This window comes from Calypte anna, chromosome 1 (genome assembly GCF_003957555.1).
Source record: "Calypte anna isolate BGI_N300 chromosome 1, bCalAnn1_v1.p, whole genome shotgun sequence".
Lineage (NCBI taxonomy): Eukaryota > Metazoa > Chordata > Aves > Apodiformes > Trochilidae > Calypte > Calypte anna.
Genome location: NC_044244.1, coordinates 2,076,906 through 2,095,593, shown reverse-complemented (window position 1 = coordinate 2,095,593; position 18,688 = coordinate 2,076,906). Strand labels below are relative to the sequence as shown.

Here is an 18,688-nt window from a genome sequence, read left to right as displayed (position 1 = left end):
ATGGTCAGTTTGGAAAAACCTACTGGTATTACTGGTGTTCCATAAGGAAAGCACCCAGGGCCAAGTTGTTGACTACGTGCAAGGCTGTCAGCTCTCCACTAGACCTGATCCGTTTCCTTCCTGGAGAAAAGTTTTGCTGAGCTTTCCCTGCATCTTCCCTCAATGCTCCATCCATGGAAAACCATTTCCAGCTTTGCTGGATTCAGCCTGAAATCTTAAAACACTTCCCCTGCATCCATGCTATTTGCTTTTGAAAGAGATGAAAGGATGCAACAGGAATGGGTGGGGAGTAAAGGTGTTTGCTGTGGGAAATACAAACTTCTAAGTGCAAGAGGTGACAGCAGAATCATCCTCTGGTTATGAAATTCTTGCTGATAGAGTCATTCAAGATTGAAGGAAGTAAACAGAGTGATAACTGAAAACAAATAGGAACAAAATTGTTTAAACTGCTAAAAGATGTTGTAAGGAATAAAAATGCTTGTAGTTATTATACTGCTTTACAATAGTCCCCCCCCCTCTGTTATCTACATTTTGCAACCTACAGCTTACAAAAACCACAGCAAACAGATTCTGATTATTTAGTTGTTGAGGTCTGAAAAAGTAAACAAGACTCTGAAGCATCTGAACCAACTGTGGAACCCACATTGTTTGCATCTTTGCACTTCTCTTCATTATAAACACCTTCAAAAAGCCAATTCTTGGCTGTGAAGCTGAGCTGTGTACCATCTCCTTTTCTGAGCTATCACTGCAAAGAATATTGGTGCATTCTCAGCTTTGAATAGCAAAAAAAAAAAAAAAGGAAAGGATCATTAAATTATAATTTCCCCACACAATTGGTATAAGCATTTCCTACCAACAGGATTAGTATCCCAGAATAAAAAGCTGCTCAGCAGTGAGGACGACAGTTTAGTGTCTGGTAAATTTGATTTCCCTGAAAATCCTGACACATCATAATAGCAAAATCCTATTTACTGTAGCAAGCAGGATGGATAATACTATTTAACACCTGGTATAGTATGTGCCATCAGCTTTGTGCTCTGTGAGCTCATCTTACCTTAAGGTTAATGCTCCTTGACAGCCTACATGGTAAGTAGAATCCCCAAATTAAGTGCCCAAACTAGGATTTGCAAATCCTGCCTCAAAATTTAAGTCGTGGAAAAAAAAAAAACATGGATGCAGATAAGAGGATCACATTTCCAGAACTTATGTCTATATTCTCAGGCTCTGATCTGGCAGTAAGCCCTGTATGGTTGCAGGACTCTCACTGCACTAAAGTCAGCAAAGACATGCACAGAAATTCTAGTATCAGCACAGGAGAATTATTAGGGCAGTAACTTGTTGACTGCTAAATCTGTTGTGTATCTAATATTATGCTGAAACCTCCAAATATTAACAGAATAATTTTATTACCTTGTTCTGTATGCACATCCCCATGCATCCTACTCTAATACTTACTGAAAGTGTTTCTGGGAAACTCAGAAGCATAAAAAACTTGGTTTGAGTTTAAAAAATCCTGATTAGTACTGCAGTACACATCCTGCCCATTCACACTGATAAACTAAGTAGTTGTGTCATACAGCAGTGAATTAAAATTAATTTCCTTCTGCTCCTGTGACTGGGGCCATGATTCTCCTAACAATGCATAATGGTATTTTGGAGCAATGTAACAAGAAAATAGTTGGATTTGCTGGAGAAAATTCGAATTAGGGAGAGCTGGATCATTCTCAAAGCAACAGAAGCACGAGGAGAGAACCCTCCCTCCACGTGTCTGGGTGATGTGTCAAAACTTTAACAGCAGCTGGAGAGGATCCAGTCACATTTCCCATGGGGCACAAGTGTTCTAAAAAGCAAAAGCAACTGGGTGAAGGAACAACAGCTGCTTTGGAGACAATTAATGCAACTGCTGATACAGCCTGGAACCTGCAAACCGTGGTGATGTTAGAGATGCAAAGTTGGTTATGAAGTCCATACTGAGGCTTGGAAATGACTCTGAAACCAGTGGCACAATGGAAGGATGCTGGAGGTTGAGGAGTTGAACAGAACAATGATGAATGCAACAGGACAGAAGGATGGGAGGGGTGTGTGGATAAACACAAGATGATATGAAAGAAAGAAGCTGTAGGGTTGTTCTCCCAAGTATGGAGCTGAGCAGTCTGCCTGACACATTAGTTTTGCTCTTCCTTGCTCTCCTATTTAAAAAGAAAAATTCCATGGTTTGAAATACCACTAATGCCACCTTCTTCTAGTAAATAATTAAGACAATATATGGTATACATATGATTTGAATCCTGCTACCTCTTTTTTTTTGCTGCAGTCAAGAAGTACCATTAGCCTGTCAGCAGACAATGAAAAATACTGACATTTTTTCTTAAAGCTTAATGTGTGAACTCTTAAATAACAGCTTCACATCCTAGTCAGACATAGAGTATGAGAAGGTTATTCTTTAAATCCTTTGTTAAACCATCTCATTTTGCTTTGCTGCTGTAGAGCAGGTAATAACTCATAGCTTATGTGCTATCTTTGACCTAGAAACACTGGCAGCTGTTAGGGGAATCGCTGGGTTTTTGGAAAGTATCAAAAGGTTTTTAGCACATAAACCAAATTTATGAACAGATATCACCCTGGAGAATAGAATTGTTTATGTTTGAGCATCACAGCTGTCACTGGTGCACAGTTATTTTGTCCTGTATTAATCCCCTGAAAAGGTTGAGCATCTTCACTCAGTCGCTGGAATATTTTATAATTGACAGACTTCATCTGGCACTGAATATGGATAATAATTTTCTCCATAAGGAGCACATTGTGCTGACACTAATCTCTTCTGTTGTTGCCTCCCTTTATTATCACTGTCTGCATTGTTTTTCCAGTGGCATTGAAGAACACAAATACGAAGCCTCTAATTGAAAAAGCGAAGTAATCAAAAAGCCAATTAATCACACAGATGAGTTCTGACACTCCATGATGCAACAGACAGAAATACCACAGATGCAGAAGTGAAGTATGTTTAAGTGTGCTGATTTGATGTAAGAATGATCTGAGGAGGTAATTAGCATTCTTTGTCACAGGTGACAGACTCAGATGGCATATTTCTTCAGACTGACTTCACTTCTCCAAGTTGCTCAGCTCCCACCTTACCTCCTGGGTCTTGATCTTTTCCCTTGCTGAGCATCCCATACTCTGACTTGGGGAACCTTTCACTGAAACCAGGGCAAGTTTCACAAGAAACAAGCAGCCTATTATTGTATTATTCTCCATAATTTCCAAAACACTTGGCCTTTCCAGAGCTTTCTTTTTCTTTTTTTCTTTCCTTTTTCTTTTTTTTTTTCCTTTCTTAAAGCTCTGTTCCCATCCTGATGCTCAAAAATGACCAACACAGAAGCTCACAAATGACCCAAGCAACAGCAGCAGGCAAACAGCAACATCCTCAGCAAATCCAGGATTGCAGGAGACATGACCTCCCTGCTCCTGGAGGTTTTCATTCTGTAGTCTCCACATCTCTGAAACAGTTCAAAGCCAGATTCAGAGCCCAGGGTTCAGCTCCTTTCCGAGCTCCAACAACTCCTTTAGAGCAGGAGAGGTATGCATGTGAACTTTTGAAACCAAACCAGATTTTTGTTTGCAAAGCAAAGGTTTCTTAGCTTAAAAAATGAAAAGTCAGTCTGAAGAGACAAGCCTTAGTACCACGAGAACTCCACTCTGAAGACAGAGAAAACATCACCCGTGGCAGAGGATGCTTAACTCAGAACTGCCTGCTCTAGTCCTGAAGACTTCCAAGTCCAAGAAAAGAGAAAGAAAAGGTTACCTGGGGGGTGACACTTCAGTAGCACTCAAATACAATTACTTCTAGTTCATTATCTCAGTTGTAGCCCTGAATGATACATTCACTTTCCTCTAAAAACACAATTCCACGTTGGAAATCTTCATTTGAGAGCAGCAAGTGAAGGCACTCTATCAGCAATCTAACATCAAAATAACTAAATGTAATCTAAATAAAATCTTATTTACTGCATAGCACCTTAAAAAGGCAAAGCAAGAGCTTTATCAGTTATCACACACCCTGTGCCATGAATTACTCCTCTGCTACTTGCACTGTAATGATAAAATAGAAGGCTGATAACTAAGAGCAAGAGGTAGAAGCACCCCAGAAGAAGCCAGTTTGGATGAGATACTGCAGACAGGTTTTACTCCAACACCAGCCAGTTATTTGAAAATAAGAAAGGTATTCTGTGGGCTGAGGGAGGTAATTTTGTGTGTGAGGAGGATTTTTTTTTCCTGTTTGAATAATGCAGTTTTAGAATCATTAAACTAATTTACCCTCATCCTTTCAAACTATTGTTCATTGACAAGAACACAACTTCATTAATGCAATCTTCAAAAAGGTAGGACAAAACACTGAGACAGTATCTGATATGCCCTCTATTTAAAATATTCATTAAGACCAATTATACATACTGATAATTCATGCAACATGCTCGTCTCCCTAATCCATAAAAACAAGGGGTTTTCTCCTAGCCTGCTAAGCTGCATAAATGAATATGTATCTTGGTTATATTGCTTTCAAAAGTGACTAGAAAAAAATCCCAGGGAATCAACAATAAGTAGGCTCAGGAAGGCAGAGAGGGAAAGGAGGCAAATGTGCTTAGGCTGAAGGTTACAACCAGCCAGGGACCCAGAAAATGATGGCAGCAGTAATTATTTGATATTAACATCCTATAAAATAATACCTTATAAAGACCACAAACGTTAGCAGCAATATGTTAAAACATTGTGCACACTCCATACAGCTTATCAAACTGTTCTTTTCAGTTCCATTTCAAATCTACTGTGAAAAAAGACACAGAAGTGCTTTTTAAACATGGCATAAACAACTTGCAATTAACATTAAGCTCCCCACATGCTGGTGGCTTTTACAAACTCCAAGGAAAGGAACTGTGGACTGCAGTGTAAGCAAGAAATTCAGTATTTATCTTCACACTTCATGTGCAATTTGAAGCTTACTTGGTGAAACCCATTTCCCTTACCCTGGTGTTTCACCTGTGCTGGTGTAACAATAACCTCAGTCAGATTGTTTCTCTGTATGTAATTACTGGGACATGAAATCTCATTGCAAATGTGAGAACTTGGTAAAAGAAACAATATTCTTGACATTAAAGCCTCCATCTTCTCAATATTAAGCCAGAAACAGTAGCACTTAATATAAAAACCCCAACGCTCTGGCCACAGTTTTCATCGTTCTGTCCTTAGAAAAGTCACTGTGAGTAAGAGTAAAATGCAATCAGAAAACAGTAAAAATGAAGAGAAGACTTCATTAAAAGGGAAAGCAGGCTCACCCTCTCCTCCAGTCGTGCCAGTTGCTCTTTGTAGTAAGCATCATGCTTCTTCAGTTCTCTGTCCTTTGCTTCCAGCTGCTTGGCCTAAAAGAAAGAAAGAGAAAATCAGATCAAGGAAGAAGCATCACTAGAAAAGCAAAACCATCTACTAGAAATTGTACCAGGAAGGGATATCTAGTGATTGAGAACTGCAGCCTATTAGTTTTTGCCAAAGAGTGCATTAATAAGATGATGATTGCTGCATTGAAAATGGAAAGAGATTTTTTTATTGTACTGGGTTTCTTTCCTTCCCTCCTCAAAAGCTGTGCCAGAGTTTGTCCAAATGTATTTGGAAACATCCTGAAGATCATAGAATCATAGAATTGGCTGGGTTGGAAGGGACCTCAGAGATCATCAAGTCCAACCCTTGATCCACTCCCACTGCAGTTCCCAGCCCATGGCACTCAGTGCCACATCCAGGCTCTTTGGAAATATCTCCAGACACGGAGAATCCACTACTTCCCTGGGCAGCCCATTCCAATGCCTGATCACCCTCTCCAGAAAGAAATTCTTTCGAATCTCCAACCTAAACCTCCCCTGGCACAACTTGAGACCCTGCCCTCTTGTCTTGCTGAGAGTTGCCTGGGAAAAGAGCCCAACCCCCCCCTGGCTCCAACCTCCTTTCAGGGAGTTGGAGAGAGTGATGAGGTCTCCCCTGAGCCTCCTCTTCTCCAGCCTCAACACCCCCAGCTCCCTCAGCCCTTCCTCACAGGAATTCTGCTGGATCCCTTCACAGCCTCCTTGCTCTTCTCTGGACCTGCTCCAGCACCTCAATCTCCTTCCTGAGCTGAGGGGCCCAGAACTGGACACAGGACTCAAGCTGTGGCCTCCCCAGAGCTGAGCACAGGGGCAGAATCCCTTCCCTGGACCTGCTGGCCACGCTCTTCCTGATCCAGCCCAGGATGCCATTGGCCTTCTTGGCCACCTGGGCACACTGCTGGCTCCTGTTCAGCTTCCTGGCAATCCAAACTCCCAGGTCCCTTTCTGCCACTCTGTGCCCAGCCTGGAGCTCCCCATGGGGTTGTTGTGGCCAAAGTGCAGGACCCGGCCCTTGGAATGTTGAACCTCATCCTGTTGGGATCAGCCAGGACACCATGTTGAGATGAATTTCATTTTTTTTGGAAAAATCAGTTTCAGAGATCACTGCTGAGCTTAAGGAAACTTCCTCAAGCTTCCAACCTAAATACACACATAGCCTGAATATCCAACATTTTGGACATTATGACATGGGAAGAACTGAACTTGCATCCATGTATTTGTAGGTAAAAAGAATTCTTCTAAAGTAGCTGGGTTTTTTTCTCAAAAAAACCCCAGTTCAGGAATTTATTAAAGCATTTGCCAAATTCTAAACACAGGAAGGTTAGGAAAGAACCAAAATGTTCCCATTATTTGTAAAAAGCAGATTTTAAAAGTACACCTAAAGCCCTGCTGTTCTCTTTAATTACTAATTAATGCACTGGAAACTCTGGATTCACTGAAATATCCAACTAAGAAGGGTGAAACCTTTACTGTAGGTAACTACTATATTACTCCCGTGTCCAGCAATCTAATAGAATACAGAATAATTCCAAACATTTATCTTTTGAATACTAATATGACTTGATTATTCATTTAAACATCACTGCTTCTAGCACTCTTGAGCAAGTTGACATTTTTTTGGCTTTTCATCTGTAGTAGGTACAAATATGTAGGATCAAGGAGATCCATTAGGAATGATGGAATAGATGAAAAGAGCACAAATGCACACAGAATAGACACAGAGCTACAAGTCTTCCAGAGGAAATACCTCTTTTAACAAGCAATGGAGGATTTAACACCCAAATTATCTGCATAAATTCATTTCAGGACCATAATGTTTTAATAATAACATATCTTCAGTGAATAATCAATTATTACCAGAGGTCATTATCACAATTGCCTAATTAACATCACTCATTTACCTCTAACATGTTATTTTCACCCAGGTGAAAACTTAATTTTCTTTGTCAAGATTGGTTTTGGGTGGGTTTTTTTTTGTTTTTTTTTTGGCAAGTTGCCAAAGATTAAAATCAAAACTTTGGATTTCTGGTTGTTCCTTACTGAGCTACTTACCCTTTGTTCTATATCCTGAAGCATGTAAAAAAATCAAAAAATTCCAATTAAATACATTTAAACAAATCAAAAAGTCAAATTAAATACATTACAGAATGGTGAAAAGAAAGAAGGCAAAAAACACATGCATGTGTCAGGTACACCTGTAATTCAGAACACAGAAAACTGTTTGGAAGTGTGGTGTTTGTTTTTTTTAATGCAACTTCTCCAAGAATATCCCTGCTCATCCCAAAACCACACAAATTTTACTTCTATTTGAATGAAACAAACGTTGCCCTTTGCCAACCACCTCATCTCATGCTACAGCCCTCTCCACCACCATTTAAGTCAACCTTTATCTATAAAAAAAAAAATTCCAGGCTTTTCCAAAGATGATTACACTAAATATATAGTATATAACAGCCTGACTCCCATGCTTTGCTTTTTCTAAATAATTCCTATATCACCTCTCAAGTCTCCTTCTTGCTGTGGTTAAAAAACAGCCAAAAATTCACTCCTCAAACCATCCCCTTCCAAACTTCTAACACACAACACTTCAAGACATCACCACAGTCATTTACACAGAAATACTTTAGATATAACCACCCCATAGTCCCTGAAATATTTGCAACCTCAGGAACATTCCTTTTGTGCAACTAGAAGCCAGTGGCAGAGTAAACATAAAATTAATGTTCCATAATGCTCAGGAGAACTCTGTTAAGTTTTAGTTCTCAGAATTCAATAGTTTCACATGATTTTATTGATTACCTGAAACCAAGCAGCAAATCTGACTCTGCAAAGGCAGTAAGGTAAAATCAAACCCAGGCAAGACCACTGAGGCTTAATTCAGTTATCCCATTTCTGAAAATTCACAAGAAAAGAAATTTTCAGGGTTTTGAACTACAAGAGGTTAAGGGCACACTAATGGAGATGAAATCCGTCCTCTCCTCCAATTCCAGCTGAACATCAGCATCAATTCTCTCCATGTCCCATCAGATGATCTGATCCTTCCTCTCTGAAATAAAAATCAGTGGAAGAACGAGCAGCAATCTTGACCATCTTGCTGCAAACAGTTTTATAAAGGTGACAAATCCCCTGAGGCTCAACCCAAAAATCCCTTGCCAAACTTTTCATCCAACAATGCTAAAAGCACCAGTTCTGTTACCAGTTTTGTTTAATGGGATGCAGAGATGAAGACTGGACCACACTAGAGCTGTATTTCTAAGCAGAAAAACTTCCTGCTCTGTTATCTCTTTCTTTTATCTTTTCTAAAGACAAATATAGACAGAGGGGATTGAGTCCATCATCAGCAAGTTTGCAGATGACACTAAGCTGGGGGGAAGTGTGGATCAGCTGGAAGGCAGGAGGGCTCTGCAGAGGGACCTGGACAGACTGGAGAGTTGGGCTGATTCCAACGGGATGAGGTTCAACATTCCAAGGGCCGGGTCCTGCACTTTGGCCACAACAACCCCATGGGGAGCTCCAGGCTGGGCACAGAGTGGCAGAAAGGGACCTGGGAGTCTGGATTGCCAGGAACCTGAACAGGAGCCAGCAGTGTGCCCAGATGGCCAAGAAGGCCAATGGCATCCTGGGCTGGCTCAGGAACAGCGTGGCCAGCAGGTCCAGGGAAGGGATTCTGCCCCTGTGCTCAGCTCTGGGGAGGCCACAGCTTGAGTCCTGTGTCCAGTTCTGGGCCCCTCAGCTCAGGAAGGAGATTGAGGTGCTGGAGCAGGTCCAAAGGAGGCAACTGGGCTGGTGAAGGGACTGGAGCACAGATCCTCTGAGGAGAGGCTGAGGGAGCTGGGGGTGTTGAGGCTGGAGAAGAGGAAGCTCAGGGGAGACCTCATCACTCTCTGCAACTCCCTGAAAGGAGGTTGGAGCCAGGGGGGGGTTGGTCTCTTTTCCCAGGCAACTCTCAGCAAGACAAGAGGGCAGGGTCTCAAGTTGTGCCAGGGGAGGTTTAGGTTGGAGATGAGAAAGAATTTCTTTCTGGAGAGGGTGATCAGGCATTGGAATGGGCTGCCCAGGGAAGTAGAGGATTCTCCGTGTCTGGAGATATTTCCAAAGAGCCTGGATGTGGCACTGAGTGCCATGGGCTGGGAACTGCAGTGGGAGTGGATCAAGGGTTGGACTTGATGATCTCTGAGGTCCCTTCCAACCCAGCCAATTCCATGATTCTAATCACATTTTAATCATGTTATATAGAGCTGTGTTTCTATTTCCAACTCAATTTTCAGAAGTTCCATGTGTTACAGTGCACAGGGATTTAAGATCCACTCATCACATGACACTGGTTCCATCCCCCAGTTTAATGTCCAAATGCTGATGTTGTTATTACTGTTTTTCAATTAAAAATTGACCATCTAGACTATATATTGTCTCTCTAAAAAAAAAGTAATAAAACCCCACAACCTCCTCCTCCCCCAACCCCCAGAAAACCCAGCTACACATGGGAACATTTGGTACTTTTTGAAGTTAAAACTTTGATCAGATGAAGTAGCTTGGTGTCTATCAGCTTAGATATGAAAGTGTTGGGAAACTTGCAAGAAATTTTAACTGGACCCAGAAAACCTCTCAGTGTCTGGGAAAAAATATTTCTAGAAAAACCAGCAATATTTCTAGAAAAATAACAATATTTCTAGAAAAAATGCCCCATTAGTAGGACATCACAAGTTGCCCCAAATCTGTCTGAAAACAAACATAGAACATGGAAGAATTAAAGCTGAAGAAAGTAAACAGACTCTCCAAGATGAGGTGATGTACTGCCCAGAATATCTCCATAAGAAAAAAAATATTAATATAAGAAAATGGCAACTCCAGAACCTTTAGAGTGTTGATTTTTTATTCATTACCATAAGATACTCTTGGTAGTAAAATATGGTTCAGCTCTCATGTTCTAGATCTGGTAGGACAGTAAGATACTCAGTTTCCACCATACAGCTACCACCCCCTGGCATTTCTACAGTAACACAGACAAAGCAAAGTTAAACAAAAATACAAAAAATAACTCATTTATAAAAGAGGCAATATTAATATCCCCACAGAAGAGAATTCACTGCAGAAATAGAAAACTGTAAGTAAATACCTGGAGGTAATAAATACTTGTAACCTATATTTACGAGGCTGCAGCACCAAGATCTCAGCGAGTATCAATCAGCAGTAACAAAATAATTAACAGTAGCCATGTGCTCAATTAGCTGAATGCTGCACTTTAGTTGCAAATGAGATATTGGAACAGGTTCATTGCTTCTTCACAAAGGAACTCAAATAAACACAGAGTTTGCTTGGGTGCTATTTAGAACAACAGCTTCTAAAGGTCACCTTAAAGATGCAGCCCATCTGCCCAAACCTACCCAAAATTAAAAGCTATAAAGAAATTGCTGATATTAAGTCATAGAATGGCTGAGGGTGGAATGGAACTTGGAGATTGTCTACTCCAAGCTCCCTGCCATGGGCAGGGACACCTCTCATCCAGCTCAGGTTGCTCCAAGCCTCATCCAACCTGGCCTTGAACACCTCCAGGGAGGGGGCAGCCACAACTTCTCTGTTGTGGCAATCTGTTCCAGAGTCTCAGCACCCTCCTCCTGAAGAACTTCTTCCTCAGATCCAGGCTGAACCTCTTCTCCTGCACTTTCAAACCATTTCCCCTTCTCCTAGCACTGGACACTCTTCTGAAAAGTCCCTCTGCAGCCTTCCTGGAGGTTCCCTTCAGGGATTGGGGGGCAGCTCTAAGGTTCCCCTGGAGTCTCAACAATCCCAGCTCCTCAGCCTCTCCTCATGGCAGAGCTGCTCCAGCCCCTGGATCATTTTTGTGGCCTCCTCTGGACTCATCCCAACAGATCCATGTCCTTCTTCTGCTGGGGACACCAGCCCTGGATGCAGGATTGGACGTGGGGGTCTCCCAAGAGCAGAGCAGAGGCTGGGAATCCCCTCTCCTGATCTGCTGGCCGTGCTCCTCTGGATGCATCCCAGGACAGGGTTGGATTTCTGAGCTCCAGGAGCACACTGCTGGCTCACGTTGAGCTTCTCACCAACCAACACCCCCAAATCCTTCTCTTCAGGGCTGCTCTCAACCCACTCTGTACCCAGCTTGGCCATGCTGAGGAGTTACAAGATGCTTTCAGTAGGAGGAGCAGAAAAAAGGAGATGGTTTGGAGCAGCAGCTGTGAAATGAAACCCCAGCAGCTGCAGTCCTGGTGCTGTTGGGCTGTGAGGAGCTCTGAGGTCCTCCTGGAGTCTTCTCCAGGCTGAACAATCTCAGCTCCTCAGCCTCTCCTCCTGGCAGAGCTGCTCCAGCCCCTGGATCATCTTTGTGGCCTCCTCTGGACTCATCCCAACAGATCCATGTCCTTCTTCTGCTGGGGACACCAGACCTGGATGCAGGATTTCAGGTGGGATTTCACAAGTGCAGAGGAGGAAAATCACCTCTTTTGATCTGTTGTCCATGGTGCTCCTGCTACAAATAAATTATAATTGCTTGGAAGTTGGATGAAGATTTCAAGTTCAGCCTGGGTTTCACCTTCAAAAGTAGTGCCTGGGTTTGGCACAGCACTGGTACGAGTTCCCCATCACCAAAAAAATGGATGTTTATCAAAATTTCCCAGGCATTGCCTTGAACACAGCTACAGAACAGTCCTGTGATAAACCCAAACCCTTCTCAGCCTGGATGCAACAGAAAGACATTAATTTTATCCTTTGTAATATAGAAAACAGCAAATAAGGAGCCAACTGGAAGTGTTTGTTTAATAACTGCCTATAAAAAAAATAAAGGAATCCTGTCAGCTGGATACAGCAAGGTTTGAGGTTCATACAAATCTATAATTGCTATTTTTTTAAGGAGCTGCAGGGAATAAACCATTCTCAGGTAGTTTAGGAGAAGTTTGCAGGCAAATTTCAAAATTTCAGCAGTCTCAGGTTTACAGCTGCCCCTTGGTGCAGACTTCCAGCTCCAAATTCATGAATATCCACCCTTGAGATGGCTTCAGTTTACAGTTTTCTGGCAGAGAAGAATAATCTGCTTTAAAGTAAGAGCCTAGTTCTACACTTAATTTATAAAGCATCACCAATCACCTGGAAGTGTTCTCCCTAAGCCATTTCATGGTGATTTCTTCATCACCCCACCAAAACCATCAGATGATGGGGTAAGTGGATAAGTAAGGGTCTCCCAAGCCATCTCCAAGGCTAGGAGTGATCCCAGGCATTGATCCAGGGCTGGAAGAGCACCCTGTCACAAGAGGTTTACAAGATTTGCCTAACAAAATGCTAACCACAGCAATGAGGGCTTTTCTCAGGGAAAAGGTCACAGGAAATATCCACAGCCCTACAGGCAGACCCGGGTAGGTTAAAGAAGAAAAGGTTAACTGATTAATAAGCAGAAGGAAAGGGTGGCAGAGGGTTGGCCTTCAGCAGCTCCAGAGGCACAACCATCTCATAGGAGAACTGGTGACAGATCAGGATGAATTGGGATGCACCAGTGCTGCCAGAGAGCACATCCCAAAAATCTTCTTTCTCTGTTACACTGCTGGAGATTTTCCATTGGTTTTGCAATCTGAGGTTTGCTGCATGAACACAAGTGCAGGCTAAAGTAGAATCAGAGAATCATGGAATTGTCAGGGTTGGAAGGGACCTTTAAGATAATCCAGTTCCATCCCCCCTGCCATGGGCAGAGACACCTCCCACTGGATCAGGTTGCTCAGCACCCCATCCAGCCTGGCCTTAATAATTCCCAGGGATGGGGCTTTCACCACCTCTCTGGGCAACTTGTGCCAGTGTCTTACCACCCTCATGGTGAAGAACTTCTTGTAGGGTGTGAATTGACTCTAACATCACCCAGGAACAGGCTATGACTGTCACATGAAACAGTTACTCAGCTTTTGACATCCACATCCACCACATTGCTCTGCCCACAAACTCTTCACTGATTTATAGAATATCAGGTGGGAAGGGACCCCCAGGATCAGCTGCTCCAACCCTTCTCATGTTATTGTTGACCTGAGATGTCCCAGCACCCATTGAGATGAGACTTCAAACTTCCCAAAGTGGGGGAATCCACCCTGGGAGACCATTCCAATGTCTGACTGTCCTCAGAGGGAAAAATTTTCCTCTTGTATCCAATCAGAACCTCTCAAGGACCAACTTGTGCCCATTGCCCCTTGTCCATGGGACTCCTTGTGTGACAGGGAGTCTCCATCTTCTTGTAGCTCCCCTTATATATACTTTATATATTGTATATATACCTTATATACTGCAACATCATAATTAGGTCTCCCCTGAGCCTTTTCTTTTCAAAACTGATGAACAGACCCAATTTTCTCAGCCTCTCCTCTTAGGGAAGGTGCTCCAGTTCTCTGATCATCAAAAGAAACCTAAACCAAAGAAAAACAAAAAACCCACAAACCTGTACTTTGATTTACAATATTTTCATTAATTTACAATCATAGAATCATAGAATGTCAACTTGGAAGGGATCTCAAGGGTCATCTGCTCCAACCCTTCTCAACAATAACAACAATGTTATTGTTGATCTGAGATGTCCCAGCACCCACTGAGCTGAGACTTCAAACTTCCCAAAGTGGGGGAATCCACCCTGGGAGACCATTCCAATGTCTGACTGTCCTCAGAGGGAAAAATTTCCTTTTTGTGTGGAATTGGAATCTCCCAAGGAGTAACTTGTGCCCATTGCCCCTTGTCCATGGGACTCCTTGTGTAACAGGGAGTCTCCATCTTCTTTGTAGCTTCCCTTTAAGTACAGAAACATGGGAATAAGGTGCCCCCTGAGCCTTCTCTCAAGGCTAAACAGACCCAGTTCAAACCCATCACATCCAGCCCTGTGCATTCCCATCTGTGTGCTGATAAAATCCAAGATGAAAAAGGTTTGTACCTCGTGGTACAAAACAATTACGGGCAGCAAAACTACAATCTTTGTTCACTGAATAGTTTCCTTGATTTCCAAATGTAATGCATGTTGGACTACAAGAGTTTTTAATTTTAACCTTCTGTTCCAACATATAAACATGAACCATTTGAAAGGAGCAACAGTGGTCACTGATGGACATTTCTAGAAACACATGCTTCCCCCTCCTCCCCCAGAGTACTTTCTTTTTGAGGGTATTTCTACTCCTTAAATCATTCCTCATCACAAAAAAACCAATCCTGACACATCTCTTAGGAAAAAAAAAACACAAAAAACCCCAAAAAACACCATATGTTAATTTTCACTTGTAAAGGTAGAGAATAGTTATGAATTAGAACCAGCAGTGACAATAATACATCATGAAATGTATTCTTTGACAACTGTAATTAAAACAAGCTTTCACAATTACCACTAAATGAGCTCCAGTACATTTTTTAAAAATAATGAAGTCCTAAAAAAAAAAAAAAATCAGCAGTGCAGATAAAAGAGATCCCACTGAAAGGAGGCTAATGGAGAAAATTTAAAAACTGAATTTCCAAACAAGTTGGGATGTAGTCCATCCAGGAGATGTGGCATAAAGCTGCACTTACTAAACCTAAGAAGAGTCTAAGAAGAAAATACACAAACATACTCTGTACTTCAAAGAGAAGAGTTACAGATTCCAGTCTCTCATGCAAGCCACAAGAAAATACAACTAAAATCCAGAGGCATTCTGCTGTCCATCAAGACAGAATGGATTGTCTTGATGTTTATTCATGTTCCTGTCCCAACTAGCACAGCTTCTATTGCCACCTGAGAAATAAAAAGCTGAGCATCTGCTGAAGGAGGTGGAAAAGGAGAGCTGACAGATGTGGCTGGGGTACTCAAAGGGAGCTCAGGAGGTTGTGTAGCTCCTGCTCAGGTCAACTGATCTGTATCATGTTGGGTTTTTAGACCCTCCAAACATAAAGAACCTCTCCCATCCCTTACTCGAGGTCTCCAGGACTCTGTGTGTAGAGCCAGAGCTCAAGGAGAAGTAGTAACAGCTTCTGCTGAAGTCTACTGAGTCACCAATATTGAGTCACCAACCACTTGAGAGCACTGCAGGTTCCTTCCAGGCTGATTTATTTTCTGTTCCTATCCCCCAAAAAAGGGGCAGAATGAGCACTGAGTTGTACCAAGCTTCTACCAAATGAGCAATGTGAGTAATAGAGAAAAGCTGCACTCACCCCCCAAAAATTCTGCTCCTCACTGACTGAGCCATCTGGTTTCCCCAGTTTGAAATCAACATGTTTTGAAACTTTTATTTTTCTTGAAAATGGAAATTAAAATAGAGCAATGACTCTCCTGTTCATTAGAAATATAGAGAAAAGCCTCATGATTCCATCCAACCCTAGTTCAAAGGGAAAGTTGCTGCTAAACAACTCTGTATGACAGCCCTGAACGTCAAGGGGAATAAAAGAAATGCACAACTTCTTTCTGAAACTCTGTACATGCTTTTCATTTAACTAACATGGTCCAAAAAGATCAAACATGCTAAAGACTATCTGTACTGCTGCCAGGTATTTGTAGCAATTCAAATCATCTCTGTAACCATTTCTGACAGCTTCTGATGTTCCAGTTGTATGTCAAATATGTACAGTTTTCCACTAATCTTAAAGAAACAGTCACAGGCTGCTCCAGCTGAGCCAAAGTGGATTCCTACATAAAAAAAAATGGAGCAAGGGAAATGTTATCCCATAAAATAACATGAGCTGTCAATGTGTCCTTGCAGCCCAGAAACCAAGCAGGTCCTGGGCTGCATCAAAAGCAGCAGAGACAGAAAGTCAAGGGAGGGGATTCTCCCCCTCTGCTCTGCTCTGCTGAGAGCCCACCTGGAGCTCTGTGTCCAGTTGTGGAGTCCCCAACATCAGAAGGACACAGAGCTCCTGGAAGGTGTCCAGAGCAGAGCCACTCAAATGCTCAGAGGGCTGAGCACCTCCCTGGGAAGCCAGGCTGAGGGCTTGGGGTTGTTCAGCCTGGAGAAGAGGAGGCTCCCAGGTGAGCTTAGAGCAACTTTCCAATATCTGAAGGGGCTCCAAGAAAGCTGGGGGAGGGCTTTGGACACAGGGGGGTAGGGAGAGGAGAAGGGAAATGGGTTAAAACTTGGAGAGAAAGGGGAGATTGAGGTTGGAGATGGGGAGGAAATTCTTGAATTTGAGGGTGGGGAGAGCCTGGCCCAGGTTGTCCAAGGAAGCTGTGGCTGCCCCATCCCTGGCAGTGTCTCAGGTCAGGTTGGATGGGGCTTGGAGCACCCTGGGCTGGTGGGAGGTGTCCCTGAACATGCAGGGGGTTGGGACTGGATGAGCTTTGACGTCCCTTCCCACCCAAACCATCCTATGAAGACACAGGAAAACCAACCTCCAGTTAAGAGATTTAGGAGTGGGTTCTACTTCCACCTTGGCTGCTATAGTGCTGTTGTAGGAAGTTGTAGCTATTTGTGTCCTTTTTTACTGTGTTTAGAATTGATTTAATGATAATTGTGCAGAAATACTTGGAAATCCCTGCACGAAACAAACAACAGAAAGATAAAGAAAAGGTAACAGCAAGCACTGTAAGCCAGTATTTGGTGTATTTAAATACATCATGCAAAACAAAGGAAACATCAAGGAACCACCAGCTTCCAGAAGGTCTTCTCTACTCCAGGTGACCACTGAAGTCTAAGAAAAAGTGAATAAAAAGAAATTTGCATTTCAGATGCCTAATCCCTAAACATTCTGATCAGAGAAAATGTTGAAGTCCACTTCCCAATCAAGGAACTTTTAGTCATGCTTCAGGAATCCAGCATCTTTTGCCAACACTTTGTATTTTTACATGCCACAGCTCATTTCTTCTCTCTTGAAAACTGAAGATCCAGAAGGCTGAGGGTAAACAGTGAAATAATTCATCCAGATGCTGCAATGAAAACTCAGCCTCTCACTGAAGCCCACTTCAAAGCCAATCTCATCTGAAACCCCACAGAAAACTTCCCCTATCTCTTTATTAGAGGTCCAGCAGCAGCAGGGACCACACGTTCTCCAGTGTTATTTCCCATCTGCAAATATCCTACTTCTTGGATCAAAACTATTGGTGAATTGATACAATTTCCTTCCAGCAGAAGTTGCAGCATTTGGAGCAGTTGCTCAATCTGCTTTCCTGGTAACCAATTTCCACTTAAAGGCAAAACCCAATGATGCTCAAGTAGGTAAATCCATTTTTGTGTGCAAAGTAAGAGTACATTTATTTCTTCTCAGCTATTCAGGTTATTGATTCCTGCTTAAGACACAAAAGGGAATCACTTGTAACTCCATCAAGTGTTTCTCAATTTGAAAGATGCAATATAAGAAGTACCTTGGTTTTTGGGTATTCCCAGGGATCAGTGGTGTCCCCCAGGGATCAGTGTTGGGCCCAGTTCTGTTTAATATCTTTATCGACGACTTAGACGAAGGGATTGAGTCCATCATCAGCAAATTCGCAGATGACACCAAGCTGGGAGGAAGTGTGGAGCAACTCGAAGGCAGGAGGGCTCTGCAGAGGGACCTGGACAGACTGGAGAGCTGGGCCGATTCCAACGGGATGAGGTTCAACAAGGCCAAGTGCCGGGTCCTGCACTTTGGCCACAACAACCCCATGCAGCGCTACAGGCTGGGGACAGAGTGGCTGGAGAGCAGCCAGGCAGAAAGGGACCTGGGAGTCTGCATCAACAAGAAACTGAACATGAGCCAGCAGTGTGCCCAGGTGGCCAAGAAGGCCAATGGCATCCTGGCATGTATCAGAAACAGCGTCACCAGCAGGTCCAGGGAGGTGATTCTTCCCCTGTACTCAGCACTGGTTAGGCCACACCTCGAGTACTGTGTCCAGTTCTGGGCCCCTCAGTTTAAGAAGGATGTAGAGGTCCTGGAACAGGTCCAAAGGAGGGCAACCAGGCTGGTGAAGGGACTCGAGCACAGGCCCTATGAGGAGAGGCTGGGAGAGCTGGGGCTGTTCAGCCTGAAGAAGAGGAGGCTCAGGGGAGACCTCATTGCTGTCTACAACTACCTGAAAGGAGGCTGTAGCGAGGTGGGAACTGGACTCTTTTCACAGACGACCTTCAACAAGACAAGAGGACACAGTCTTAAGTTGTGCCAGGGGAGGTTTAGGTTAGATATTAGAAAGAATTTCTTCACGGAGAGGGTGATTAGGCTATGGAATGGACTGCCCGGAGAGGTGGTGGATTCTCCGTCCCTGGAGACATTTAAAAAAAGACTGGATGTGGCACTCAGTGCCATGGTCTAGCAACTGCTCCGGTGGGTCAAGGGTTGGACTAGATGATCTCTGAGGTCCCTTCCAACCCGGCTAA

The 18,688-nt window shown here is 43.0% G+C and overlaps 1 protein-coding gene across 2 annotated transcripts in view; it reads right to left on the bottom strand.

The window, feature by feature from the left end:
- The window catches only part of CHCHD3 (coiled-coil-helix-coiled-coil-helix domain containing 3), a 194,554-nt gene that overhangs the window by 68,075 nt on the left and 107,791 nt on the right, over positions 1-18,688 (bottom strand). For both annotated transcript variants that reach the window (XM_008493056.2, XM_030457356.1), the window contains exon 5: positions 5,331-5,414. In XM_008493056.2, coding sequence (XP_008491278.1) covers positions 5,331-5,414 — 84 coding nt within the window. The remainder of the gene's footprint in view (positions 1-5,330; positions 5,415-18,688) is intronic.